This window comes from Hypanus sabinus, chromosome 3 (assembly GCF_030144855.1).
Source record: "Hypanus sabinus isolate sHypSab1 chromosome 3, sHypSab1.hap1, whole genome shotgun sequence".
In the NCBI taxonomy this organism is placed as follows: domain Eukaryota; kingdom Metazoa; phylum Chordata; class Chondrichthyes; order Myliobatiformes; family Dasyatidae; genus Hypanus; species Hypanus sabinus.
In genome coordinates, this window is record NC_082708.1 from 37,946,152 (window position 1) to 37,973,299 (window position 27,148).

At 40.5% G+C, this 27,148-nt stretch overlaps 1 protein-coding gene across 3 annotated transcripts in view; it reads right to left on the reverse strand.

The window, feature by feature from the left end:
- The window catches only part of LOC132391211 (protein furry homolog), a 260,162-nt gene that overhangs the window by 171,438 nt on the left and 61,576 nt on the right, over window positions 1–27,148 (reverse strand). For all 3 annotated transcript variants that reach the window (XM_059964113.1, XM_059964112.1, XM_059964114.1), the window contains exon 2: window positions 22,995–23,194. In XM_059964113.1, coding sequence (XP_059820096.1) covers window positions 22,995–23,194 — 200 coding nt within the window. The remainder of the gene's footprint in view (window positions 1–22,994; window positions 23,195–27,148) is intronic.

The window sequence follows — 27,148 nt, forward strand, 5'->3', positions numbered from 1 at the left end:
ATAGGAGACAATGGCCTGGTGCTCCTTAGACGGGCACATGGATGAAAGAAAAATTGAGGGCCATATGCGAAGGAAGCAATAGATTTATGTTGTAGATTAAAAAGGTTAGCATACTATCACTGGCAGAAGGGCTTGTACAGTTCTTTTTCTATACTTTATATTTAGTGGGCAGGTTTGAAAGAAATTGACATTACAGCAGTATTGGCAGCCCCTGGATTATGGTCTTTGGATTATATAAATTCACCTACAGAATTTTCAAATCCTACCTAAAAATTTAAGATATGGAATAAAATTTGCTCTTTTGGAATTTACATGGGGAAAATAAATAAATAACACAAATTGTAAAAGAAACAACAAAGCTTGTCAGTTTTTTAATTTTTAGTCACTCAATAAGATTTGGATATAACATCGCCATTGGATTACCAGTCACAATGAAGTCCCTCATTAGCCACATCCACTCCAATCCAAGTACATGTGAACTGACCTCTCAGTGTACAGTGTACTTCATCTGTGACGAAGTTTCTATATTGTGGGGAGTCACAGAAGCCATGGCCAGTTCCTTAAAGTGATGCCTTGGCCTCTACTCCATCTTCACAAATTCACTACGAGGTAACCCAATACCCACTGAACTCCTTCTACATTACCTTTCTCTCATGAGCTCTGATACTAGAATCTCATCCCTTTCCCTAATAGCAAAAAACTTGCCTCACACTGAGAAATCTGTTGCCATATTCTTGGGCAGCAGTGAGAGTGGTAAAGGAGAGACACAGCTATGACTGCCAATGCATTAGATACGGTGACATCACATCCCAATCTTATTGCCCAACAGTATTGAATGACTATAAATAAAAACTGGTAAAATGTGATGTTTCTTTTACACAAGCCTTGTCCACTCCCTGAGTCTAATTTTCAGCATCATCTATTAAATAACACTAGTCAGTCACTTTGCAATTGCTGATGAAACAAAAACATTCTGTAAGAAAGCTTCTCTGTTTATAACACAGGCTTCAATGGGAAAAGGGGCAGTGGTTTCTCTTACACAGAATCACAATACAGATTATACAGAAATGTACAACTGCAACTCATATGCCAACATGCATTGTGGCTCATGATATATCTTATTACTTTTTTGGCAAAATCTTCATTTTCTTTCACATTATCATGCACACTATTTGATTTTCACTTTATTTCTGCCCATAGTCTTATATCACCATTAGGTGATCTTTAGATCACCATTATGTCATGAACTGCCACATCCCACAATTAGACTAGACTACTGCATATCTGCATTTTGCAACCTACAAGTATCAAACTGCACTGTTGACAATTTTGATAAGTTCAGACCTTTATTGTGGAAAACATTCCTCATGGCTTTTAAAACTAGCTAAAACTGAAGAACTCAGGACCAAAATATAATGTCTCAGCATCCACTATTCTCTGAAGGTTATGAATGTTTAAAATCTTTACACCATAGTAGAAATTCCTCCACATCTTTGTCTTGGGTGACTAATCCCGATGCCATGAAATTATATCCTCTAATTCTTGTCTTAGATTGCCCCACTAGAAGCAACACCCATAGAGTGCCCACCTTTATCTGGTATCTCAAAGCCTTTTATGTTTCTATAAGATCATCTCTCAAGTTATTAACCAGAGAAAATAAATCCTTTCTAGAAACCAATTAAATGGATGTTCAATACTTTATCCATAACAAGTTTACCCTTTTTTAAATACAGTGAACAAATGAAATAGCATCATTCAAAATATTATCCCTCTCTTCATAGATGATGCTCAACTTGTTCAGCTCTTTAGTGGAAAGCCACTTAAATATTCTACCCTTCTATTTTTCTCTGATATTTTCACTGTCTTTTTGCCCTTTCATTAACCTACTTAAATCAATTTACATATTCTCTGTTCTCTTCACAATATACATTTCCAGTAGTGTATCAAACAACTTTGAGATTTCGTCTGCTACTTACATAGGTTGGAAATAGCTGAGGTCCTTCGATCCCTTTATCCTTAAAGTACAATCTAGGTTACAGCCTGCCAACTTAAAGGTGACTTATTTGATCCTACTTCTTGTTTTGCATGTTAAACAATTCTCTATCAATGCTAATATCGTATACTTAACCAAGTACTCATGTAAATTTTATGTTGCATTGTATCAAATGTCTTCTAGAAATTCAAGTACACTACACCAAGTGTTTGCCTTTATTGACCCAGTCAGGTAATAAGCAAAAAAAATGTAATATGCATGTTGAAGACCTCTATCCTCTTGATAGATCCATACTGTCTCCACCCAATCATTCTTCCTCTAAATACTGTTATCAATCTAAGAACAGATCCCTGCAATTTTCTGATATCTGATATTGGACTAATTGACGTACTGTTCCATTGCTCTTTCTCTCTCCTTTTTTTTTTGGAAAAAGGCCACCATAATTGTGGATTATCTGCTTTAAAAATCTTGATTGTAGCCATTGGGTTTTGGGGAATTTGACAACTATTCGTCTCTTTAGCTTGCCTAAGTAATTTTTGTGTAGTGATCACTGCTGCTCCCCATTTTCTTTTGCCACTCGACCACTCCTTTTGGCATGCTGTCAGTCTTTTCAAATACAAATACGTGTTTCATATCTCTGCCATTTCCTTATTTCCCAATATGAATACACCCATTTAAGAAACCATTGTTTACTTTTGTTCCTCTCCTCCTTTTTATGTGCTTGTAAAAGCTCTAACAAACAGTTTTTTTAAAATGACTTTTTTGCCATTTTTAGTCATCCATAACTGGTTGCCAAGTTTACCCCAGTCGTCAGGCCTACTACTTTATCACACTTTACTTTCAATCCGATACTACCCTTAACTTCTTTAGTTAAAGATGGAAGAATTACTATTTTCATCGACTTGTATTTATCAACGAAATGTACATTTGTTGAGAATTATAGACCCAATAAAGCAAAGCTAAAGATGGCACCAGAGGGCGATTTCTCTCAGCCTATCTGCGAAACTGTTTTAATGCCTCTTTTTTTCCTTTTCAAAGTAGCTGGGGTCCTGTCAGAGTCCGTGATCTACAGCTGCACTCAAACTGTGGTTCTTCATGGTAGCAGGTTCTCACTCTTGGAGCTCGCAGAGCGACCACATTTTTGATATCTCAGGAGCAGCGTGCAAGATGTGTGCCTTCAGGATGTGGCCTGGCACTGCCCTGTGGACGACCTGATTCCCCGTTGGTGTCACCAAATGAAACATCACGGGAGATCGGAACACATGGATATTGGAGGCCTCTTCACTCAGGTGACCTCTCTCTCATGACAGCAAGTGAGAGTGTGCTCCTGATTCTCGAGTCAGGGAACTCAAAGTAGGAGTGGCACTGCAAACTGTAACATCGAAAGAGCGAGCTGTTGGCTCTCCTGTCACTGTGGGAGGAGTGATACCTCTTCCTCCCTCGATAGGAAGAGTGACAGCCTGTGGGATATCGAACTGTTGGGCAAACAATTGTTTTTGATGAACTGTAGATCATGGTCTCTTTGGGGGCTTTGGTGTTATACAGTGGGTGGGGAGGTGCTGATGCATTTTGCTGGATTAAATGGGGGGGTTGGTTGATGGTTTTGCTGCTAGTAGTGCATGGGAGGGAGAAGAGAGGCTTTGGAGTTCTAGTGTTTAATTTTTGTCATTCATTCTTTGGGGGTTTTCTTCTGTTTTGTGGATGTCTGTGCAGAGTTAAAATTTCAGGTTGTATATTGTATAAATTCACTGATATTAAATGGAAACATTGAGCCAACCATCACAGCAAGGTTCAAGATTCACTTATTATCAAAGACTGTATAAATTATACAACCTGAGATTTGCTTGCTCACAGATAGCCACAAAGCAAGGTACCCAAAGAACCCAATTAAAGAAAATAAAACATAAAAAAGGCCAACACTCGATGCACAAGCAAAATAAAAAAAACATGCAAACAATTGAAGCAAACAATAACCACATAGTTAAATATAAATTACAATCATTGAGTATTGAGCACAGAAACAAGACTTTCAACCCACCCAGTCGTGCCGAACTGGTTCCTGCCCAGTCCCAGCCAGCTGCACTGGAACCACATTCCTCTCATATACCTATCCAAACCTCTCATTAATGTGACAACTGCACCCACATCGACAAATTCTTCTGGCATATCAGATTCAGTTTATTGTCATTTAAAAATCACAAATGCAATGCAGTTAAAAATGAGACAATGTTCCTCCAGAATGATATCAACAAAGCACATGACAAAATAGACTACACCAGAAAATCCACATAATGTTTGGCAATCCCAATCCAGAGTCCGGAGAGGCTGCTGCATATTAATATCGCGCTACCATCTTAGCAGGCTCCCTAGAAAGGAGCTCCAAATCCACCAGACAAAACAAGACCAAAAACTAAAGCTACAAGACCTGCACAAAACCACATAGTTACAACAGTGCAAACAATACCATAATTTGATTAAAAACAGACCATGGGCACAGTAAAAATAGTCCAAAGATGTTAAAAAACTATAAGTTTGAAAGAAACCACCACATGGTTTCCACAAGTCCTCAGGGTCCCGATAGACTCAACATCCCACACTGGCGGCAGAAGGGAATAACCCCACTTTGGATTTCCACGGCGTCGCCCGACTCAGCCTCGCAGATGCAGCACATAATGTAAGCTCCGTCGAACCCAACCTAGCAGGCACAGCACACAGTGAAAGCGACCTGACTCCACTGAACCTCCGAGCCTCTGACCATCCCCTCCAGTATAGCTTCTCCGAGCACCATCCTCTGCCGAGTATATTAAGATGCCCTCGCCAACAGCCACCGGCAATGCGACCCTGAGGACTGGGGGCCTGTTCTTCCCAGCAGAGACCTGGACCTCACAGCAGCAGCAGCAACGAAGAAGGTCTTCCTGGAGATTTCCAGATGTTCCTCCGTGCTCTGTGCTCCCACGTCCATTTTTCATTAGATTAGGATTGCGCACGGCACCCCGCTTAACAAATAACATATCAGCAAGGCACCCCGCTTAACAAATAACATATCAGCTCTGGAGTGGCCGCTGGAAGCTGCATCACGCCGCCATCTTGAGTACCAAACTCATTCCAAACTTGAGTGAATAAGTATATCTTCAGATTCTCCTTCACTATTTCACCTTTAAGCCTAAACTTTTGACCTTGTGTTCTAGTGTCAACAAAGAGGAAAAAGCCTACATACATTCATACATCAATGCCCCTCATAATTTTGTATACCTCAATACATCAACCCTCATTCACCCATGTTCTAGGGAAAAAGGTAGGAGAGTCTCAAGTCCTAAACTATTTAAAGTTTCCCGATAACTCAAGTTCTCAAGTCTTGGCAATATCCTTATAGATTTTCTCGGCACTCTTTCAAGCTTATTGATATTTTTCCTGTAGGTAGATGACTAGAACTGCACATAATATTGTAAATATAGCCTCACCATCATCTTGTACAACTTCAACATAACATCTCAACTCCTGTACTCAATGCCCTGATTTATGAAGGTCAATGTTCTAAGAGCTCTAGAACTTTAGAGAACATAGAATAATACAGCACAGTACAGGCCCTTCGGACCACAATATTGTGCTGACCCTTAACCCTGCCTCTCATATACCCCCCCACCTTAAATTCCTCTAGAAACCTGTCTAGTAGTCTCCTAAATTTTTCTAATGTATCTCTCCAAAGAATAAAGCTCTAGCTCCCTTAATCTCCGATCATAATGTATACTCTCTAAACCAGGCAGCATCCTGGTAAATCTCCTCTGTACCCTTTCCAATGCTTCCACATTCTTCCTATAGTGAGGTGACTAGAACTGGACATAGTACTCCAAGTGTGGCCGAACCACAGTTTTATATAGCTGCATCATTACCTCGTGACTGCTAAACTCTGTCCCTTGACTTACGAAAGATAACACCCCATAAGCTTTTTTAACAACCCTATCTATCTGTGAGGCAACTTTCAGGGATCTGTGGACATGTACCCCCAGATCCCTCTGCTCCTCCTTTCTACTTATGACCCTATCTACTCGTTATTTAAGACTCCAGATTCAGTCTTATATATGTGACCATCAAAGTGAATGTGAAGTTTTATCACACTATTACCACAATTGCAGAAAATTCTTTACTGTGAACTTTTAATTAATCCTCTCTCATTGAAAATAACCAAATCTAAAATGTCCTAAAGACTGACTGGGTCCATAAAACAATCTTCCTAGCAAATAATGCATTCTGTGAGCTTATCTTCAGGACTATATTTGTCTAATCTACATGAAGATTATTCCAATGATTATTGTAAACTTTACTTTACCCTTATTAGTTTGAGAAATAGTAGGAGACTTGCAATAAAAATAAACTTTATCATAATCATTGCTACTGGTAATAGGCTTTCAGAATGTTTCCACCATTATTTTCTTCTCATTATTCCTACACTATCTCCATGAAAGTCAATGTAATTTCTTGATAAGACCATAACTTCATAAAGTATAAGAGCAGAATTAGACCATTCAGCCCTCTGAGTCTCCTCCACCATAGCTGACTTATTATCCCTCTCAACCATATTCTCTTGCCTTTTCCCTGAAACCCCTGACACCCTTACTAATCAAGAAGCTGTAAGCCTCTGCTTTATATACACCTAATAACTTGACTTGTTCTGCACAGCTGTCTGTGGCAATGAATTCTACAGATTCACCACCCTCTGCTAAAGAAATTCCTCCTCATTTCTGTTCTAAAGGGATATACTTGCATTCTCAGGCTGCACCCTCTTGACATGGACTCCACTACTATAGGAAACATTCTCTCCATGTCCATTCTATCTAGGCCTTTCAATATTCGATAGGTTTCAAAGAGATTCCTCCTCATTATTCTAAATTCCAGCGACTACAGGCCCAGAGCTATCAAATGCTCCTCATACATTAACCCCTTCATTTCCAGAATAATTCTTGTGAACATTATTACTATTCCCATGTCACACATTATTATTAAAGATACCCCTCTCTTATTATGTGCATCTTAACAAGCAACAGATACCTTGAAATAACAAGATTTACTCTAGGTGTGTCAGTATTTCATCCAGTTGTTTAAAGTAATACTTTACATGGATGACAGAGAGCCTTTCATTTTGACATGCTACTACTTTCCTTGCCGTAACTGAGCCAGTGTTAATCTACAGACCTCATTGCATGATTTTCAAAATTCAATTTCCAGTCCAATTCACATTAAGCCTTTCTGGGTAGAATAATGGCTCTGTTGCCTCACGATTCCAGGAACCTGTGTTCAGTCTTGAGTTCACTGCTCCCTATAAAAAGTTCACATGGTTTCCCCGCGACTGCTCTGTTCTTTTCTTCCCCACATACCAAACATATACCTAGGGGTAAGTGGCTACTATAACTTGCCCTTTAGAGTAGGTAAGTGGAAAAAGAATCAAAGGTAAGTTAATGTGTTTGTGACAGATGAGAATCACAGGCTACAAGGAAATAAGAGGAGGAGGATTGGGAATAAGTTTCCTTGGTAGGAAGTTGGCATTGAGTTCAACTTGAAATTTGATAGGGAGAAAGTAAAGTCGGATGTAGCAGTATTTCAGTAGAATAAGGGAAATTACAGTGGTATGAGAGAGGAGTTGGCCAAAGTAAATTGGAAGGAGCTGCTGGCAGGGATGACAGCAGAGCAGCAATGGCATGAATTTCTGGGAAAAATGAGGAAGGTGCAGGACATATGTATTGCAAAAATGAAGAAGTACTCAAATGGTAAAATAGTACAACCATGGCTGATAAGGGAAGTCAAAGCTATTGTAAAAGCAAAAGAAAGGGCATACAACAAAGCAAAAACCAGTGGAAAGATAGAGGATTGGGAAGTTTTTAAAAACCTACAGAGAGCAACTAAAAAACTTAGAAGGGAAAAGATAAAATATGAAAGTAAGCTAGCAAATAAAATCAAAGTGGATAGTAAAAGTTTTTTTCAAGTACATTAGAAATAAAAGAGAAATGAGATTGGATATAGGACCACTAGAAAATGAGGCAGGAGATGTAATAACGGGACAAAGAGATGGCTGATGAACTGAGTATTTTGCATCAGTCTTCATTGTGGAAGACACCAGCAGTATGCCTCTTCATCAGTGTGTGAAGGAAGAGAAGTGGATGCAGTTACTATTGCAAGGTTGGGACAAGGGGAAAGGGAGGGGAGAGGGAGCAGGAAGCAACAGAGAAACATTCTGTAATGATCAATAAACCAATTGATTGTAATTAAATGACCTTGGCTGGAATCCCTGCACCCAAACCACCCTCCCGCCACCCATCCCAGGCACTCGTTTCTCCCACCTGTCCCACATCCTTCATGCAGTGCTCCACCTTCGCTATTCCCAACGTCTTTTGCTCTTAGCAGATTTACAAACTCGCTCTCCACTCCATGTTGACAAATAAAGTGCAAGAGTACTGTGCAAAAGTCTTAGGCACCCTAGCTATATATATGTGCTTAAGATTTTTGCACAGTACTGCATGATTATGCAGTTCTTTTCAAGCTGCTTAAGCGAATAATTAACATTTCAATTCTAGCATTAGGCATTTTCTGGAAATTTCTTGGTATAAGTCTGTATAATTTCCAATCTATCTGTATACTTACATGACTTATGGCAGAGTTAATTTTAGGTACAATAATGCCCATTCATATGCTCAGTATAGAGAAATATATTCCTTCTTGATTTGATGAAAATTAATCAAAACAACTGAAAATTAGTGCTTCAGAAACCAAATACATTACTGACTTTTTAGTATCTGCACGCACCTGCTATTTTCCATTGTTTCTATGATTATACCAATTCGCCCTTGCTAATTTTAATAACATCAGTATTTAAACATCCTTATACTTTGGAGAGAAGTACTATTAATTTAGTTCATCTGCTTTGTGGACAAACAGAGCAAATGTTGTTTTGTGTAGTAACCACTGATTGACCCAGCAGAGTATGTACACCTTAAAGAAGTCGTCCATCGAAATGAACACACAATCCAGAAACAGCAGGAAACTATTGACCATCTGCTCATCACTCTCTTCCAACTCTTCATCTTCATAAATCAGCCCTGCAACAGTCAACCTCCTCCCTCTGAGCCCTAGATTCTGGCGCCTGAACTCATCAATGGATCTTAAACCTAATGCCACAACTTCCTGTCTCAGTGCATTTTATGCTTCGAGCGGCAGCTAGCTCTATTCTACTGACTGAGCCAAGACTGCCTTCATTATCATCTCTCTCTCTCTCTCGACTGGGCAAGCTCAGACTGCTAATTGGGACAATAAAACCACCATTTGCAATAAATATGAGGATCCACTGCTGATATTGGCAGAAGAAGAACTGCAGCAGATCAGATACTTCACCTGCATCAAGGATCATGCTTGGTGCTGGATTACATCATGGAATTCAGGACACTTGTGGCAGATTGTGACCAGAATGCTGAAGTGCTGCTGGTCCAATAACATCATGGCTTCTCATGTTTGAAAGATGAAATATCTACCCCAGAGATGCCCACTGACTGCAAAAGCCTCATCCTCTGGCCCTCCGAATTGAAAAGTGTCTTATGGAACAACCATCTAGATCATCAGCTAAAACCCAAGTTCCATTCCCAGAACCATTTCGTACTGCAGGACCTTCATCATTAATGCCTCCAGAACCCATGCAGTTAGGGAGTGCTCTCTTAACCCCCAAGAGCATGAGTGTTGTGGAGAAATAACTGTGGTGCTGCCAATCACCCATGCATCAAAATGCTTAGGAAATGGTACCACCAGGTAAAGATGAGGTCATCTGGTAAGCTCCTCCTGTGTACCTTGTTCCAGCACCATAACCCTTCTCACTCTCTCTCTCTCCTCCACATTCTGATGGCTCTATGAACACAGGAGGGTCTGGTAGATTTCGGTGCAGAGGGTAACTTTCTGGACTGAACTCTGTCCGTGCAGCTTGGACTCCCTACCGAACCTTTCTCTCAGCACCTTCTACATCACAGCCATTAATAGACTTCTCTTGGCATCTTGGTTGGTCAGAGTGCACACACAGCCCGTGCATTGGAGAGCATCGTGAGTCCATTCAATTCCTCCTGATTGATTCACCCAACATTCCTCTCATCTTGGCTTACCCCTGACTCATTATTGTCACTTCGCCTGGTCATCTCGTTCATTGCTGTGTTGGGGATTCATCTGCTGGACCATCTGCCTGCAACTGCAGTTGACCTCACACTGTCAATCCAAGGAGACGAAGGAAACCCTTGACCTCACCAAATTCCCACAACTTACCCAGTGCTTTCAGTAAAAGGGAGACCAGTACCCTACTACTTTATAGACAACACAGCTGCACAATTGACCTCTTCCTGGGCACACCCCTCCCCTCTTCCCTTCTGAGACCCAAGTCACATAAGACTACATCGCTGAAGCACTAAAGCATGGCTTTATTCGACCATCCCAGTCACCAGCCAGTACTGGATTCTCCTTTGTCAAGAAGAAAGGTGGGTTCTTCATCCCTGAATTGACTACCGTGGACTCAACAAAATTGCCATTAAGAACTACTACCCTCTCCCCTAGATGAATAGCTTATTCAAAACACTCCGTGGGGCCCAGATCTTCACCAAACTAGATCTACGAAGTGTGAACAATACCTGATCCCCATCTGCCAGGGAGATGAGTGGAAGATGGCATTGAGTGAAGTTTCTCGGACTTTCCAACAGTCCAGTCATTTTCCAAGCCTTAATTTATGAGATTCTCTGTGACATGTAACACAAGTATGTATTTGTTTACCTTGATGACATCCTTATCTTCTCAAGGGCCCCCAAGACCATGTCTATCACATCTGTTCAGTCCTTCAGTCTCCTTAAAAACCAACTACACTGCAAGTAAGAGAAATGCCAGTTCCACGGCCCAGTCATTTCCTTCTTGGGTAATGTCTTTTCAACTCAAGCCACAACCATGGACCCAGGGAAAGTGCACACTGATATTGAATGGCCCTGAACACGCTCCCTCAAACAGCTACAGTGCTTCTTGGGCTTTTCCAACTTCTATCACCATTTTATCAAGAACTACAGCCAAATTGCTTCTTCTCTAACCTCCCTCAATAATCACCTCCTCATGGATAACCTAGTCTGCTGCCATGAGCCACAATTTTGAGGAGCTCAAGAGACACTTCCGCACCACTCCCTTTCTCCGCCATCCGAATCCCTCCAGGCATTGTATGGTACAGGTGGGCGCCAGGGCCATCCCCTCCCAGTGAGGATCCGTTACGGAGAAGGAGGCAGGGAGCTACTTACCATCAAATGGGCCTTGGAGAAATAGAGATATTGGCTGATGGGAAACACCAAGCCCTTCCTCATCTGGACTGACCACCAGAACCTTATATCCATTTGATAGACCTGCCTACTTAACCCATGTCAGGCCTGCTGGACCCTCTTCTTTAAGCAATTCAATTTCATCTCCTATCGACCTGGCTCCAAGAACATTAAGGTATATGTCATATCAAAACCGTTTGAACCAGTTGAAATGGAGATCGACTCTTGGCCTCCCACATCCTTGCCCTGATCATCTAGGACCTAAGAACCAGATCCACCAGGCCATAAAACACTAGCCTGCTCTGGCTGACACACCTGACAACTGTTTGCATGTGCTAACAACTATATACTCTGAGGCATTCCAGTGACAGCACTCCTCATCTCTCTCTGGACATCTAGCCACACAACACTCTGAATTTTCTGCGATGACAGTTCTGGTCTCCCACCATAATCTTCTGCTTCTGTTGAGCTGTCTGCTCCCCCCTCTGCCACTCAGCAGTTGTTTGTCCTCTGGCTATCATCAGCAGACCAATGGTCAGTCAAAAATAGATAATCAGCAAGTGGAGAAGTTTCAGCGATGCTTTGCTGCTCCTAGTACTTCTACATGGAAGACATATCTGCTCTGGGCCAAGCTGTCCCAGAATCTACACATCTCTTCTGCCATGGGTATGTCACCTTTTGAGGTGTTTCATGGCTACCAACCCCTGTTGTTCCCCTTGAGGAGTCAACATTCAAGGTCCTGTTGGCCAGGTCCCTGGTTTGTTGATGCAAGAATGTTTGAAAGAGGGCAAAGAAGGTTATCCTAGCTGCCAACTGCTTCCACCGCCACCAGGCCAGCCACCAATGGCACCCACCCAGACTATTCCAGTCTGGGGACCATATCTCAAGATTTCAAGATTCGTTTATTATCAAAGAATGTATATATAATGCAACCTTGAGATTTGCTTGCTCACAGGTAGCCTCAAAGCAAGATGCCCGAAAGAACCCAATTAAAGATAATGAAAAAACCAGCACTTGAAATGCAAGAGAAAGAAAAAAGACACAAATCATACAAACAATTGAAGAAAACAACAACATTCCAAACCAAAATTTAGTCCTCAGGTCTGAACCCTGGAGCAGCCCAGAGTAGGATCAAAGCCTTGCTTATCAGGTCATCGTATTAGAGGGCATGGAGCACAGCAGCTCTTCATAGCCTCATTACCATAGAGATGACCATTGTGGAGATTGAGTGAAATCGGCTCTCTTCTCCAATCCCAACACCCCTGTCTTTCTGGCTGTCTGCCCAAGATCTGTTCCTGCACACCAACTACCGCAAGCTCTCACCCCAATTCATTGGTCCCTTTAAAATTACCTATTACACCCATCCAGTCACTTATCATCTCCAGCTGCCACCGTCTTTCAAGATCTCACCTACCTTCCATGTATCCTGCCTCAGGCCATTTGTCCATGGACCACTCAACTCACCTGAGCCTGCATTTCCAGATCCTAGGATGGTGGAAGGTTGTCCAGTGTACACATTTCATCATTGTGTACAGGGTACGCAGTACCTGGTTGTCTGAGAAGAGTGCCACCCAGTTTCATCTTGTATCCATCACTCATCAAGGAGTTCCACAGGACCCATCTAGATTGGAGAGGGGTGAGTCCTGTCAGACCTGGACAGCCAGGCACCTCCCAGTGTCCATCTAACTAACAGGAGTCATCTGCTCTCATTTCTAAGTTATCATCTGAAGCCTATTTAAACCCAGCTCTCATCCACAGTCCTTATTCACTCATCCAAACCAGCCAACATCAACTAATTACTCCTAGACACCTTGTTTGCTGTGAGTTTAGTATCTTTTCTTTCTGGTTTTGTGGCCCCTCATAACTTGTTATTTTGCAGTTGATTATTAAAGTTATTGCTTACTGCTAAATTGCCGCCACTGCTCTGTGTTTGGGTCAAGCCTCCTCTACATTTCCTGATAATAACATTCAAATATTTCTACTGTTTATAATGAAACAGATTTCTTCCACTGCAACAGCAACTTCAGTTTGCAAAACATTAACTTACAAAGGTTTGGATTAAATGCCAACAAAAGGGTAAGATTTTCTGCTAAGCACATTAACAATTGCAAAAAATAGAACTGCAAATGGTTAATTAATGCTACTAGTTGCAGCAGTCATATATGAAATGATGTCTTCAGTTTTCATTCATTATAAGAGTCATGGACATACCATATCAAATATCACTAAGAATAATATTTTGAAACTGGGCTGAGCATTTTAGACCAATCTGCCAGATGGTAGTTAATTATTCTTTTTAGTGTAATCCCTACTTTTACTGTGTTGACTGATCCTCAAATCCATCATACCTACTATATCCACTTGAAGTTTGACAGTGCATAGACATAAATAATGTTTCATGTACACTTGTCAAAGCTGCCAAATGGATTCCTATTTAGTCACTTAAATTACATGTAGATGATAATTAATCATTATTAGTACTGACATATTAGTTTTTAAATTAATTTGAGTTTTTGCATCTATTGAGAAGTTAGAGATCCAGTTTTTATTCCTTTACATTAATGATCAGAAAATTAAAGCTACATATTTCAGATTTTCCAGATATTTTTGCTGAAGGGTGAGCTTGGTTTCTTAGTGACACTTCGTGCAAACTATCCATTTTTATATCCAGAGTGGTGTGGTTTGACAATGCTTCTTTTACTCCATTAACAAAAATTAATTTCTCCCCCTAATGTTTCTAAGTCTCGTTGGCATTTCCACATGATATGTCACAGTGAATTTACAGATTTACATTTCCAGCAGACAGCTTCTTGTAATCAGAAGGGTAAATATGTTAGATTTTACATTGCATGAATTTATTCTCCTATGACAATAATGTTTTTATTATAGTAAATGCAACAACAGGATAATTTCTAGTACAGGCAATGAGATTGATGGCATTTGTTAAATACTTTCCCAGCAAGCACAATATATAAGAGTAAAAGAAATCATGAGTGATTTACAATTATGGACTCGATTCCAAAACTATGATTTTTTTTTAGTGGTTCAGAATAACTTCTACTTTTCTAAAGCAAGTTTGGATTTAGCTCAGAACTGTCCGACTGTAATAAACATGTAAAGCTTATTGTCGTTTTGTTCATCAGTATAAAAAAAACAAATACAGGTGTTCCAGTATCTAAGAATTATTGTTCACAATTCAAACTGGAAAAATACATGTTAATAAATTGAAGTGAGTGACAGCTCTTTCTGAAATAGAAATGCAGCAACTCAAGCTTCAGTTACTTTTAAAGTATTTTGCAATTTCAAATAAACTCCAGTTTATTATTTGTTTACGGACAGTTTGAATGTTAGGGATTTCTGCAAACTGCAGTTGATAATCCATTGATCATTGATGTGGTTACCAAGTTTTCTTCAACTGCTTGCAAAAACAAATGCTGGAAGAACTCTAAATGAGAATTCAGATGAAAAGTCTCCACACCAATCTTCATCTGGCCATTTCCCTTCACAGATTTTGATATCTGCCAGCAGTTGGTTTTTTGATCTGAATTTCAGCATTTGGAATCCCACATGTCTCCATTTTTCCTAATGTACTTTCCACCCTCATGTTATAATTAATGTTATTTTACATGATTTTCTGCCTTCCATTTAAAATGACTTTTTAAGTTCACCATATGCCGCTTTTTGTCTGTGCATTGCTCCTTTTCACTATTCCTTGATAGGGATGGCTTGCTTTTGTGGACGGTGTTGCCGATAAGGCAATTATGTGAACTGCAGATTCTTCCATAAATAGGGCATCAAGTGGCTGATGGGTCAACAGGGTGGGTGATGTGTGAGTTGGTGTGCTCTTTCTGCCACTTATGATGGACTTCGTACACTTCTGATGCATGGACTTGAGCTTTTCAACCAATCCTAAGTAATCCTTCTTCACTTTGAGAGGTTATTTGCAAGAAATTGCAGAGAATCAGAGAAAATATTAGATATCTTCAAGTAAGCTTTGAACACATCCTTATTTAGACTTGACTTGTTTTCCATTTTCCTGTTGTTCATGAAGTCCAACTTCCCCCTTAGTTTTGTACCTGCATTCTTTATTTTTTCTTATCATTTACCTCATGCTCTCTTCAAAGTCAGTGTCCAAGAGATTCATCTTTGTTCCTTTGACTCTAATCACAATAATGAGAAAATGCCTGTTTCTAGGCCAACACCTCTTTAACTTTTAATTGACTGTGACATTCAATTAAATTTTAATATGAATTTAACTAGGTCGTATCAATTATGCACAGTTGCTAACTTTGGCACAAGATACAAGTGTGGTTTTATAAAACATGTAACTAATTGAAAATGTTCTGAGATCACGTGGTTATTGGAAATGTGTGACTTCCTTGTTGGAAATGTATTTTCAAGTGTATTTGCATTAGATCACATTGTGACAGTTTTCCTTTTTATCAGCCTTTGTCTTGTGGGAGCAAAATTAGCAGATGGGACTGTTTGCCTGTTCCTTGCCTAAATTAACATAGAATAATATGCTGACATTTTGCAGAAATTTATAGGAATGTATTTAAATTACTCAAAACAAAGGTATTTTATGTTTCTGTGTAATGAACCAGCTCATATGAAATAGATGAGTCTGAGAATATATGATCTTTGCAGATTGCCTCATTATAGGAAGGCTGTAAAAGCTTTACAGAAGCTTATTTTATGTGAAAAGGTTGAGCAATCCGGGGCTTCTCTTTGGAGTGAAGGAGGATTGGAAGTGATTTGATAGGGGTATACAAGATAATAAAAGGCATAGATTGAATAGATAGCCAGAGACTTTTTTCCAAGGCAGAAATACCAAGGAGCATAATTTTAAAGTGACTGGAGTAAAATATAAGGGGGGAGGGAATAACTGAAGTCAGTTTTTTTTACACAGAGTGATGGGTGTCGAGACAGATACATTAGGGACATTGAAGAAACTCTTAGCTAGGCACATGGATGGCAGAACAATGAAGAAATGGAGGGCTATGTAGGAGAGAAGGGTTAGATAGATCTTTGAAGGGAAAAGTTAAAGGGTTGGCACAACATCATGGGCTTAATGGCTGTACTGTGCTGTAGTGTTCTATGTTCTATTAAAAGCAGATCTTACAACTGATGAATCAGCAAAAAGGAGAATTTTGTAACTTTAACCAGAAGAAAAAGCAATAACAGAAAACAAGAATTGAGTGAAAACCACAAGGCTAGAAACAGTTAAGTTAATACATGAATACAAAATTATTTAGCAGAAGGGATCAAAGATATTCATAGATCTCAGTGAAAGGGTCACAGGAACAGTAAGAAGAGAAAAATCAAATTGACCACTGGTAGTTGGAAAAAAAAGTTTGAATTATGGGAACTTCTTTGATCCCATAAAGGCTGTCAACACCTTTTGAAAATAATTTCCTTCCTTACAAGTTTCCCTTAGAGTGCCAGTGAACCAAATAAGGATGGAAATGACTATTTAACTAGCACTTGGATTTCCAGCGTGCTTTGAGGACTCTCTTTCAAGAATGTGGGCAAAGAAGTATGCCCTTTGTTCTACAAGACGGTAAGGCTTTCTGATGATAGCTCCGTGGCCAAAGCAAACTATACAGTGGAGATCAATATTAAGAGCATTAGCTTCTTTGACACAGCAAAAATAAGAAGATTTATGACCTTACCAGAGATGCTGTGTTACGTTTTATTTTAGTCAAGTCATGTCAAGTCAACTTTTATTGTCATTTCGACCATAACTGCTGGTACAGTGCATAGTAAAAATGAGACAATGTTTTTCAGGACCATGGTGTTACATGACACAGTACAAAAAACTAGACTGAACTACGTAATAAAAAAAACACAGAGAAAGCTACACTAGACTACAGACCTACACTGGGCTGCATAAAGTGCACAAAAACAGTGCAGGCATTACAATAAATAATAAACAGGACAGTAGGGCAAGGTGTCAGTCCAGGCTTTGGGTATTGAGGAGTCTGATAGCTTGGGGGAGGAAACTGTTACATAGCCTGGTCATGAGAGCCTGAATGCTTCAGTGCCTTTTCCCAGACGGCAGGAGGGAGAAGAGTTTGTATGAGGGGTGTGTGGGGTCCTTCACAATGCTGTCTGCTTTGTGGATGCAGCATGTAGTGTAAATGTCTGTGATGGCAGGAAGAGAGACCCTGATGATCTTCTCAGCTGACCTCACTATCCGCTGCAGGGTCTTGTGATCCCGAGATGGTGCTATTTCCGAACCAGGCAGTGAAGCAGCTTCCTTCTTCACCTTCATCAGTGTTTTGCCCAACCATGGTGTGAGCCAACGTGCTGCTTTATCCACTTCAAGTTAAAAAATAGAGAACATGCAACAGGCCCTTCGGCCTACGATATTTCTGCCAATTATAGTGCTAAATGGAGCACTCTACCAGGGATGTTGTCTGATCCAGCAGCCTTCCGTGGGTTGACCCTGCACAGGGTTCTTCTCACGTTGGCCACGGAGAGACACAGCACCTGGTCATTTGTAGGAGGGGTAGACTTCCTCGCTGCCACGTCATTTTCCGCTTCAAACCCGGGATTGAAGTTATTCAGCGCATTTGGGAGGGAGGCATCACCTGCAGTCAGGTGATGTTGTCTTGTAATTGGTGATGTCCTGGATGCCCTTCCACATGTGCCACGTGTCGCCGCTGTCCTGGAAGTGACTGTGGATTAGCTGGGCATGTGTACGCTTTGCCCCTCTGATGGCTCAGGACAGTTTGGCCCTTGCTGTTGTTTAGCATCTGTCATTTTTGGAATCAATACCCTTCAAATCATTTCCTACAAATTACATGTCAGCTAATTCACTACCAAAGGCAAATTCAATAGGTACATTCTCCAAAAACTTCACAAAACTATTACTGAAAGCATATTTCGTCGAGAAGATCTACCATAATTCCAGTTAGAATATTGCATACAAGGGAAATAAAGTTGATGCAAGCAGGAGAGAACTAAATGTATGCCTGTTTACAATTACAATCTTACTAGATATTTTAAACCTTTATTACATTTGAAGGTCAGAGCTGTGTCAGAATTTGCAATCCTACCTGCAATTGTTATCTTCAAATACTGCCATATTTCCTTGCCCTTCACCTTGAATAAACTAATAATAATGGTGGACAACCACTGACCTTTCAATGCTGAATACGTGGACTAATTTCAATGTCGAATACAATAGCCATTTTATTTGCAAGTTCAATAAACAGAATGCCAAGATTCTTTGACAATTTGAAAGACAGGAATTCCAGTGTTTCCTTTAGATCAACTGCTATCATCTGACAATTTGGTTCTACACTCTCTCTCTGGGTTTTATTTTCTATTGTCTGTCTGCATCAGTTCCTTCCACCCAGCCATGCAGCTCGAGTTTTCTATAAAGAAAAGCAGCATTATAAGACCATAAAACATAGGAGCAGAATCAGGCCATTTGGACCATCAAGTCTACTCTTCCGTTCAAACATGGCTGATATATTATCCTTCTCAATCCCATTCTCCTGCCTTCAACCCATAACCTTTGATGCCCTGATTAATTAAGAACTTATCAACCTCCACTTTAAACATATCCAATGATTTGGTCTGCATAGCAAGCATTAGTAATGAATTCCACAGATTCACCACCCTCTGGCTAAAAGAATTTCTCCTTATCTCTGTTCTAAATGCACATCCTTCAATTCTGAGCCTGTGCCCTCTAGACCTAGACAGTTCACGATGGAAAACATTCTCTCCACATCCACTATGTCCAGACATTTCAATATTCAATAGATTGCAATAAGATACCCGTCCTTCTTCTGAATTCCAGCAAGTACAGGTCCAGAACCATCAAACACTCCTTATATGTTAACCCTTTCATTCATTCCTGGGATTATTCTTGTGAACCTCAAGCTCTCAGCCAATGGGATACAACCATATTATTTGCCTCAGGAATTCACAGTCATTGTTTACATTCAACCTTCTGCTGGTGCAAATGTCGCTAGAATACAAGCTCAATATCTCAACGCTTTTGTGGCTGTTACTAGGGATTTTAATCATATTTCTCTTGAGGCAACAATACCAACTTTTTATCAATATGTCAGCAGCCCTATACGAGACAATGGAACACTGGACTTGCTGTATGCGAATGTAAAGAACACATACTGTGCCGCTGCCTTTCCCCCATTTGGCAGAGCTGATCACAACCTGATCCTACTAACACCCAGGTCCATGTCTCTTCTCCAGTGGTAGCATGTACCAACAAAGATTGTAAGGAAGTGGACGCAGGATGTTAATGAGGTGGTGCAGGAATGCTTTGAGAGGATGGACTAGGATGTGTTAGGTGAACCACACAGGGAGGACATTAACAAAAGGTCTGATTGTATCACAGATTACATCAAATTCCGTGAGAACACCATCTTGCCAGCCAGGACTTCCCCATCAAGCCCTGGATCACCAGTGACCTGAAAGAACTTTTGAATATGAAAAATAAAGCCTTCAGATCTGGACATAGACAAATACTGAAGTGAGCACAGAGTGAACTGAGGGAGTACAAAGAACCCTACAAGAGGAAGCTGGAGTACAAGCTTCAGCAGAATAGCTGAATAGGGATGTGTGGCCAGGCATGAAGCAGATCACCTGCTTCAAAGTTAAGGAAAGGAAGACCAAGGGTTGCCTGGATAGGGCCAACAAATTGAACTTGTTTTCCAACCGGTTCAGCATGGGACCTCCTGCTGTGTTGTCCCTCACTTGGCCAAACCACACACCCTCCCTCCACCCCTTCCTTCCCTCTGGTGTGTGCTTTGGTCCAGAGCCCTCCATGGGGATGATCACCCTCCCCTACCTGACTGACTGCAGGTCAGGTTGAGAGACAGCTGGAGAGACTACATCAAGGCAAGTCTGCTGGCCCAGACAGTATCAGCCCCAGGGTACTGAAGGCCTGTGTGAGCCAGCTGTCTGGTATTTTGCAGCACCTTTACAATCTGGGTCTCAGTCAGGAAAAGGTACCAGTGCTATGGAAGACTTCCTGCTTGGTTCCTGTACCCAAGAAAGCAACTCCATCTGAGCTTAATGACTACAGACCAATTGCCCTCACATCTCATGTGATGAAGGTGCTAGAGAGTCTGGTCCTGACTTGCCTTGGACCACAGGTGAGATCTGGATTGGACCCTCTACAGTTTGCCTACCAACCTCATGTGGGAGTGGATGATGCGATCATCTCTACCTGTTGCAGAAAGCTCACTCCCTCCTGGATGATGCTGGTGGCATTGTGAGAATTAAGTTTTTTTTTATTTCTCTAGTGCCTTCAATACAATCTAGCCACTTCTTCTGAGCAAGAAGCTGCAAAGGATGGGCACTGACAAATCCACTTTACTGGCTACCTGACAGATAGACCCCAGTTTGTACAGCTTGGTAGTTCTTTGTCTGAGATAGCAGTGAGTGGCACTGGAGCACTACAAGGGACTGCCCTGTCTCTGTTTCAGTTCACACTGTATATCTCAGGCTTTCAAAACAAATTTGAGTCTTATCACATGTAGAAGTTCTTTGACGACTCTCAGTGGTTGGGTGCAGGAGTCGGAGTGCAGAAGACTTGAGGATGTGGAATGGTGTGGGAGCAATCACCTGCTATTGAATGTGTCTTAAACCAGGGAGAAGGTGATTGATTTTAGGAGGAAGAGGACTGTGATGAGTTCTGTGTACATTCTGGGAGAAGTTGTTGCAGTGGTGGAGAAATACAAATACTTGAGTGTTCACCTCAATTGGTGAATCAACACCAGGGCTGTTTACAAGAAGGGGATGAGCAGACTCTATTTTCTAAGGAAGCTGAGATCCCTCAATGTGTGTAGCACGGTGTTGGAGATTCTTTACCAGTCTGTTGTAGGGAGTGCAGTCTTCTTTGTGGCTTTATGTTGGGGGAGCAGCATCGGTGATGGTGATGCAAAAAGACTAAATAAATTCATCAGAAAGGCTGGATCCGTCCCTGGCTACATCCCGGAGTCTTTTGAGTTAGTGGTGGAAAGGAGGTCACTAAACAAACTGTTATCCATTATGAACAATCTGCACATCTTCTCCATGACCTCCATGAATAAGCAGCAGAGCACCTCTTTGAACAGACTCATTCAGCTCCGCTGTCACAAGGATGGTTACAAAAAATATTTCCTATCATATGCAATAAGAATGTATAACATTTCATCTCTGTGTGACAAGAGAACACAGATCATTGTATAAGTCTGTTTTATTGTTTCAAAAATATTATTATTGCACAGTATTGCGCATTGATAAATTATCATGTGTATTATTATTCTGTACTTTACTATTTGTCAATATTATTATATTTATTAATATTGGTAAGTGTGTTTTAAAATGTTGCTGCTGCAACAAAATGATTTCCCAATCGGTATCAATAAAATACTTAATATTATTATATGCAAGAGATCATACTGGGAGCACCAGACACAGTATATGACCCCAACAGACTCACGGGTGAAGAGTCGCCTCACCTGGAAGGATTGTTTGGAGCACTGAATGATAGTGAGGAAGCAGGTGTAGGTGTAGGTGTTCCGCTTACAAGGGTAAGTGCCAGGAGAGAGATCAGTAGGAGCAGACAAATGGACAAGGAAGTTTCATAGGGACTGTGGAAAGCAGACAGTGGGGGCGAGGGAAAGATGTGCTTGGTCATGGGAACCCATTGGAGACGGGGGGTAGTTATGGAGAATTATGCGCTGGACGCACGGTGGAGAGAGAATCGCGGAGTTGTGTAAGTGACTGGGATAGGGAAAGTGTGGCACAGAGAACACAGTGGGAGAAGCACTCGATTGAATGTGAATACCTGGGGGTCAGTTAACATATTATGTTCTCTTACCATATCATTAGTTTCAAATGAGGGAGAAGATATTTCTGCCTTTTGATGCTTTCATTCCTAGGGCCTGGGAAATTTACAAATGTCAAAGACCAATGACATTGTCTTGCATGGTGATGTCTCTAATCTGCTCTTGCACAAGTTTTCAGTAATGTACCAACTCTTGTCACTTTCCTCTATAATTTTCATAACAGCAGCACTTTCCCAGGACCAGAAAATTCTTCTAAATAGGTTCCTTCATGTACTTAATAAGTCTAAAGGAAGATATGCATCTCAGCTGGGATCACTACATGAAGATGTACGAGATTCTTAAACACTATATCCTGTATCTTTGACCTCTTCTTGGAGTAAGTACAATACATCACAAAGAGATACACCAGAAGAGAAAGCTTGCTGGAAAATCAGTTTATTCTGCTGAGAAAGTCAGAGATGTAGGAGATAGCATCTAAACACTGAGGTACTGTACTTCATAAAAACAGTTTAATATGGTGTTTGAAAGCATGTGACTGAGCAGAAAGTTAGGCTTCCTACTAAGAAAAATGTAATTGTTGGAGAAAACAGTGCTTTGTAAGTGTAAGGACCGAGAATGCCATGTAGTATGAAAGTTAGTACTGCAAATCATCTAATAAAACTTACCAGAAGGCCCTTTCTGTACAAATGAATGAAACTGAATAATGTAGTATTGCCATTGTGGTACTTGAGAAAAAATATAGAAAAAGATGCTCCATTTCTCAGTACTAAGCCATTTACTGTAACCTCTGGGCAGGCTGAAGAATATCACCACCAATTAACAATAAAGTACTAATTTTGTAAGACTACTGGCTAAAGAAAATAAATTAACCTAACTTACCAGCGGTTCTGCCATGATGATTCGAATTTTTCGTTCGGCCTGAGTGGTAAAATTGGCAAATATGCTTTTTAAGACATATTCTCCTGACTTAACGTCAGGATCAACATTGATGGGCATCATGACTGGTGGTCCTCTGTCACCCTGTGTACTGCTCGCAGGTGTTGTTGATGGTTTGATATATCCGTTGTCAACTGGAGTAGCTGGAAAAAAATAGACGAGTCAGTAAATGGCCTGAACACAAAGTTGTACACAAACTGTAAAACATATCTTACAGGTGTTTTCCATTGATATTTTAAATTTTTCTTTCTTTACAGACTAAATATCCAGAAGTTCCAATATTGACATCTTTCAAGCACAAATATAACTGAGCATTAAATGTGCTTTCCAAACACTTTAACCCTATGAAAACAAGAAGTGTAAGTGAAATTGATTTCATTTGGTTACAGATGAAATCACTGTTGACGAAATGAATCACAGGGGCTCACAGGTACTTAATTTTGATTCAAGGACTTGGTGCTGTATGTTGCTCTATACCACAGAGATTAGGAAGGATCATACTGGCCTATATATCTGCCCTGATTGGCTGAGTGTGGAGACAATGAATGTGCAAAGGTCTTAATGCAGTTATACCAGCTGCATGTTGCCATTTCAGATTAGGACCACCACTAATTATTAACACAAGTTAACCCAATGGACTGCCAGGAATAAAAAAAAAATAGTTTATTACTTCTTATAATCCCCAGTTCAGAGTTCTCGCTGTAGTACTGTATCATAGTTTTCATACCCTACTAGGTATAGAAGGTGATATAGAATACGAACATTGCATATATCTTCTATCAGCTCACTACTGACTTAGTTCAGAATTGAATGAAGCGGTAGTAAGTTTATACTAACTCTCATATCATACCGTTATAGTTATAGTAGCATCTACCTGTTAGAAGCCCATTCCCATCACACTAGCCAATATCATTCAAAGTTCAAAGTAAAATTTATTATCAGAATACACCACATACAACCCTGAGATTCTTTTTCTGTGGGCATACTTAGGAAATCTATAGAACAGTAACTATAAAATGTAAACAAACTGTGCAAATGGAGATATAAATAAATAGCAATAAATAACAAGCATGAAATGGCAATATAACAGAGCCCTTAAATGAGTGCAGGTAACCCTTTTTTGTTCAAGAGCCTGATGGTTGAGGGGTAGTAACTGTTCTTGAACATGGTGGTGCAAGTCCTGAGGCTCCTGTACCTTCTATTTGATGGCAGCAGCGAGAAAAGAGCATGGCCTGGTGGTAGCATCTTTGCTGATGGATGCTGCTTTTCTATGGCAACATTTCATGTAGCTGTGCTCAACAGTTGGGAGGGTTTTACCTGTGATGTACTGGGCCAAATCCATCACCTTTTGTAGGATTTTCTGTTCAAAGGCATTGGAGTTCCCATACCAGGCTGTAATGCAGCCAGTAGCACACTTTACACCACACATCTATAGAAGTTTGCCAAGGTTTTCGATGGTATGCCGAACTTCTGCATATTCCTGAGGAAGTAGAGGCATGTTTTCTTTGCAATAATATTTATATGATGGGTCCAGGGCAGGTCCTCTGAGATAGCGACACCCAAGAATTTAAAGTTCCTCACCACCTCTGAAGAGTACTAGCTCATGGACCTCTCATTTCCTTCTCCTGAAGTCTGCAATAAGTTCCTTAGTCTTATCAACATTAAGCGAGAGTTATTATACCACCACCAAGTTTTCAATCAAAAGTGAAGCAGGTGGGGGCCAATGAACTGATCTGCCAGTCTCAATCACCAACCTGGATACCAGCATATTATGTAACAGAGAGAATGCCTTAAACATAGGAAAAGGACACAGAGAATTACTGAAAAAGCTGGTAGCAAGAAATGGCATAACCGTGGTCCTGTTGATGACACACTACAGTCAGATGTGGTGAAGAAATTTTTGGATGACTGAGCATGCATAACAAGAAAACTGGCATGGAATGTCAATGAATAGGAGCACAGGATCAGGAATGGAATTGAATCCAGCTCCAGCCTCTAAGAATACTCAGAACCATTTCTTTCCACCCATTGTACTGTAGATTGTCATGTTCTCAGTCTTCATCACAGCATAACCAAGAGCCATGCAAAAGTCAGCCTCAGGCTTCTGGCATGCAATCTCAGGCATTTGCCACTGTACTTATTTGGAAAGGCATCCGTTTATCATAGCACTGCAACAACCCATCCCCCAACAGAACACAAGGATTCTTAATATGCTGCCTGAATATCATAGAATATACATAAAATCTCAGCTCTACAGCCTGATCTCCAAAAAAACCATGTTGCTGGTGACAAGAAACAATAGAAAATTAATATTAATAGTTTAAAAAAGAGAAAAATAGGAGGAAAGGTCAGTTCTGGTCATGGTTGGAATTGCTGAGAGCTGAAGGGGTGGATGAGGATGGTCAGAGCAGATGTCTTAACAAGTGATGAAAGAACTGCGAAATACAAACAAATGATACGTTACAAGTAGAAATGTAAATATGTTTCAGGAAGCTCTTCTGTGGAACTTTGTCCTCCACTCTTTGAAAACCCAAGCTCCCACAATGCTTTACACTTGATTTGTTATGCTCTGTTTGAAAAGACAGTCAGTGCTTTCACTAACTCATAATACAGTTGGCCCTCCTTATCCGCGTATTCCGCATGCACGGATTCAACCAACTGCGATAGGGAAAACCAGGAAGTTCTTGCTCCAGCACTCATTGTTTGAGCATACACAGACTATTTTTTCTTGTCATTATTCCCTAAACAATATAGTATAACAACTATTTACATAGCATTTACATTGTATTAGGTATTATAAGTAATCTAGAAATGACTTAAAAGTACAGGCAGTCCCCGGGTTATGAACGAGTTCCATTCCTGAGTCCGTCTAAGTCGGATTTGAAGTTGGAACAGGTACATCTGGTATTATTTAGCATCAGTTAGTCAAACGTTTTTCTTAGTATATAGTACATATTTTACCTTTCTATGCACATAAAACACTTAAGAAACATGCGTATTTCAATAATTAAACCACTGCGTTGCTTAGTAATAATTGTAGCTTTTATCGGGGCAGGGTCTTTCACATGCTCCATTAAAATTGTTCCAACCATTGACCGACTGTAGTCTAACGCTTTTCCAGTGACCGATGGCTTTTCACCTCTTTCCGATCGCTTTATTACTTCCACCTTACTTTGAATCGTGATCGTGGTTACTTTCATGAACAGAAGCACTGTGGATTCAGTGCTGCGCTGCCGGGTCCTAATGTCAACCGCAGTGAGACAGGTTAAATGAGATCCGGGATTCTGCTGGGTCCTAAAGACCACCGCGCTGAGACAAGTTAAATAAGGGACTTGAGCATCTGCGTTTTTTGGTATCCATGGGGGGGGGGGGGTCTCAGAACCAATCCCCCGCGGATAAGGAGGGCCGACTGTACCCACAATATTACAGGGCCAGTTAAACATGATGTTGCACATAAAATTCATGACTAGATTTAGCTGGGATTCTTCTCTCGGAGTGGAGAACAGTGGAATGGGAAAATGTGAAGAAAGAGATGATGCAATGAAAACAATTTCTAGAAATAAAATTTATATACAATACTACAAGTTAAATTATTTAGCAACTAAGAATGAAAAGCTCAAATAATATCAATTGAAGATTTGAATTTTGTAACACTTGCGATGTAATGAATTTTAATTTTCTAAGCACTCAATTGTTCAAGGTGACACACTTGGAACTGTCGACATGACAGCAAAAGAAAATTCTGTTGTCGTTAACGCCTAGGTTATACACTACACCATGCTGAACAGGAGCATAGTGCAACTCACATGGGAAGCCACTGCAGAGCCTTTTTGCTTCATTCAGTAAGCTGTTTATGGGGATTGCACTGACGAGATTATTGCATATCCATTATTTTTGTGGTATCTAGAGTCACAGGCTACTGAAGGAAGATATCAAGGTTGAATACTGTTTGGCCCTATCTTATGTTTACTTTTTACACCTGTGCAGGTAATTGCAGAAAGTACACAAACAGAAAAAAACAAGTGGGAGCAAATATGCAATGGATGGACTCAATTTGCTTTTCAAATTGTTTCAGTATTTATTAGACCTGACAATCA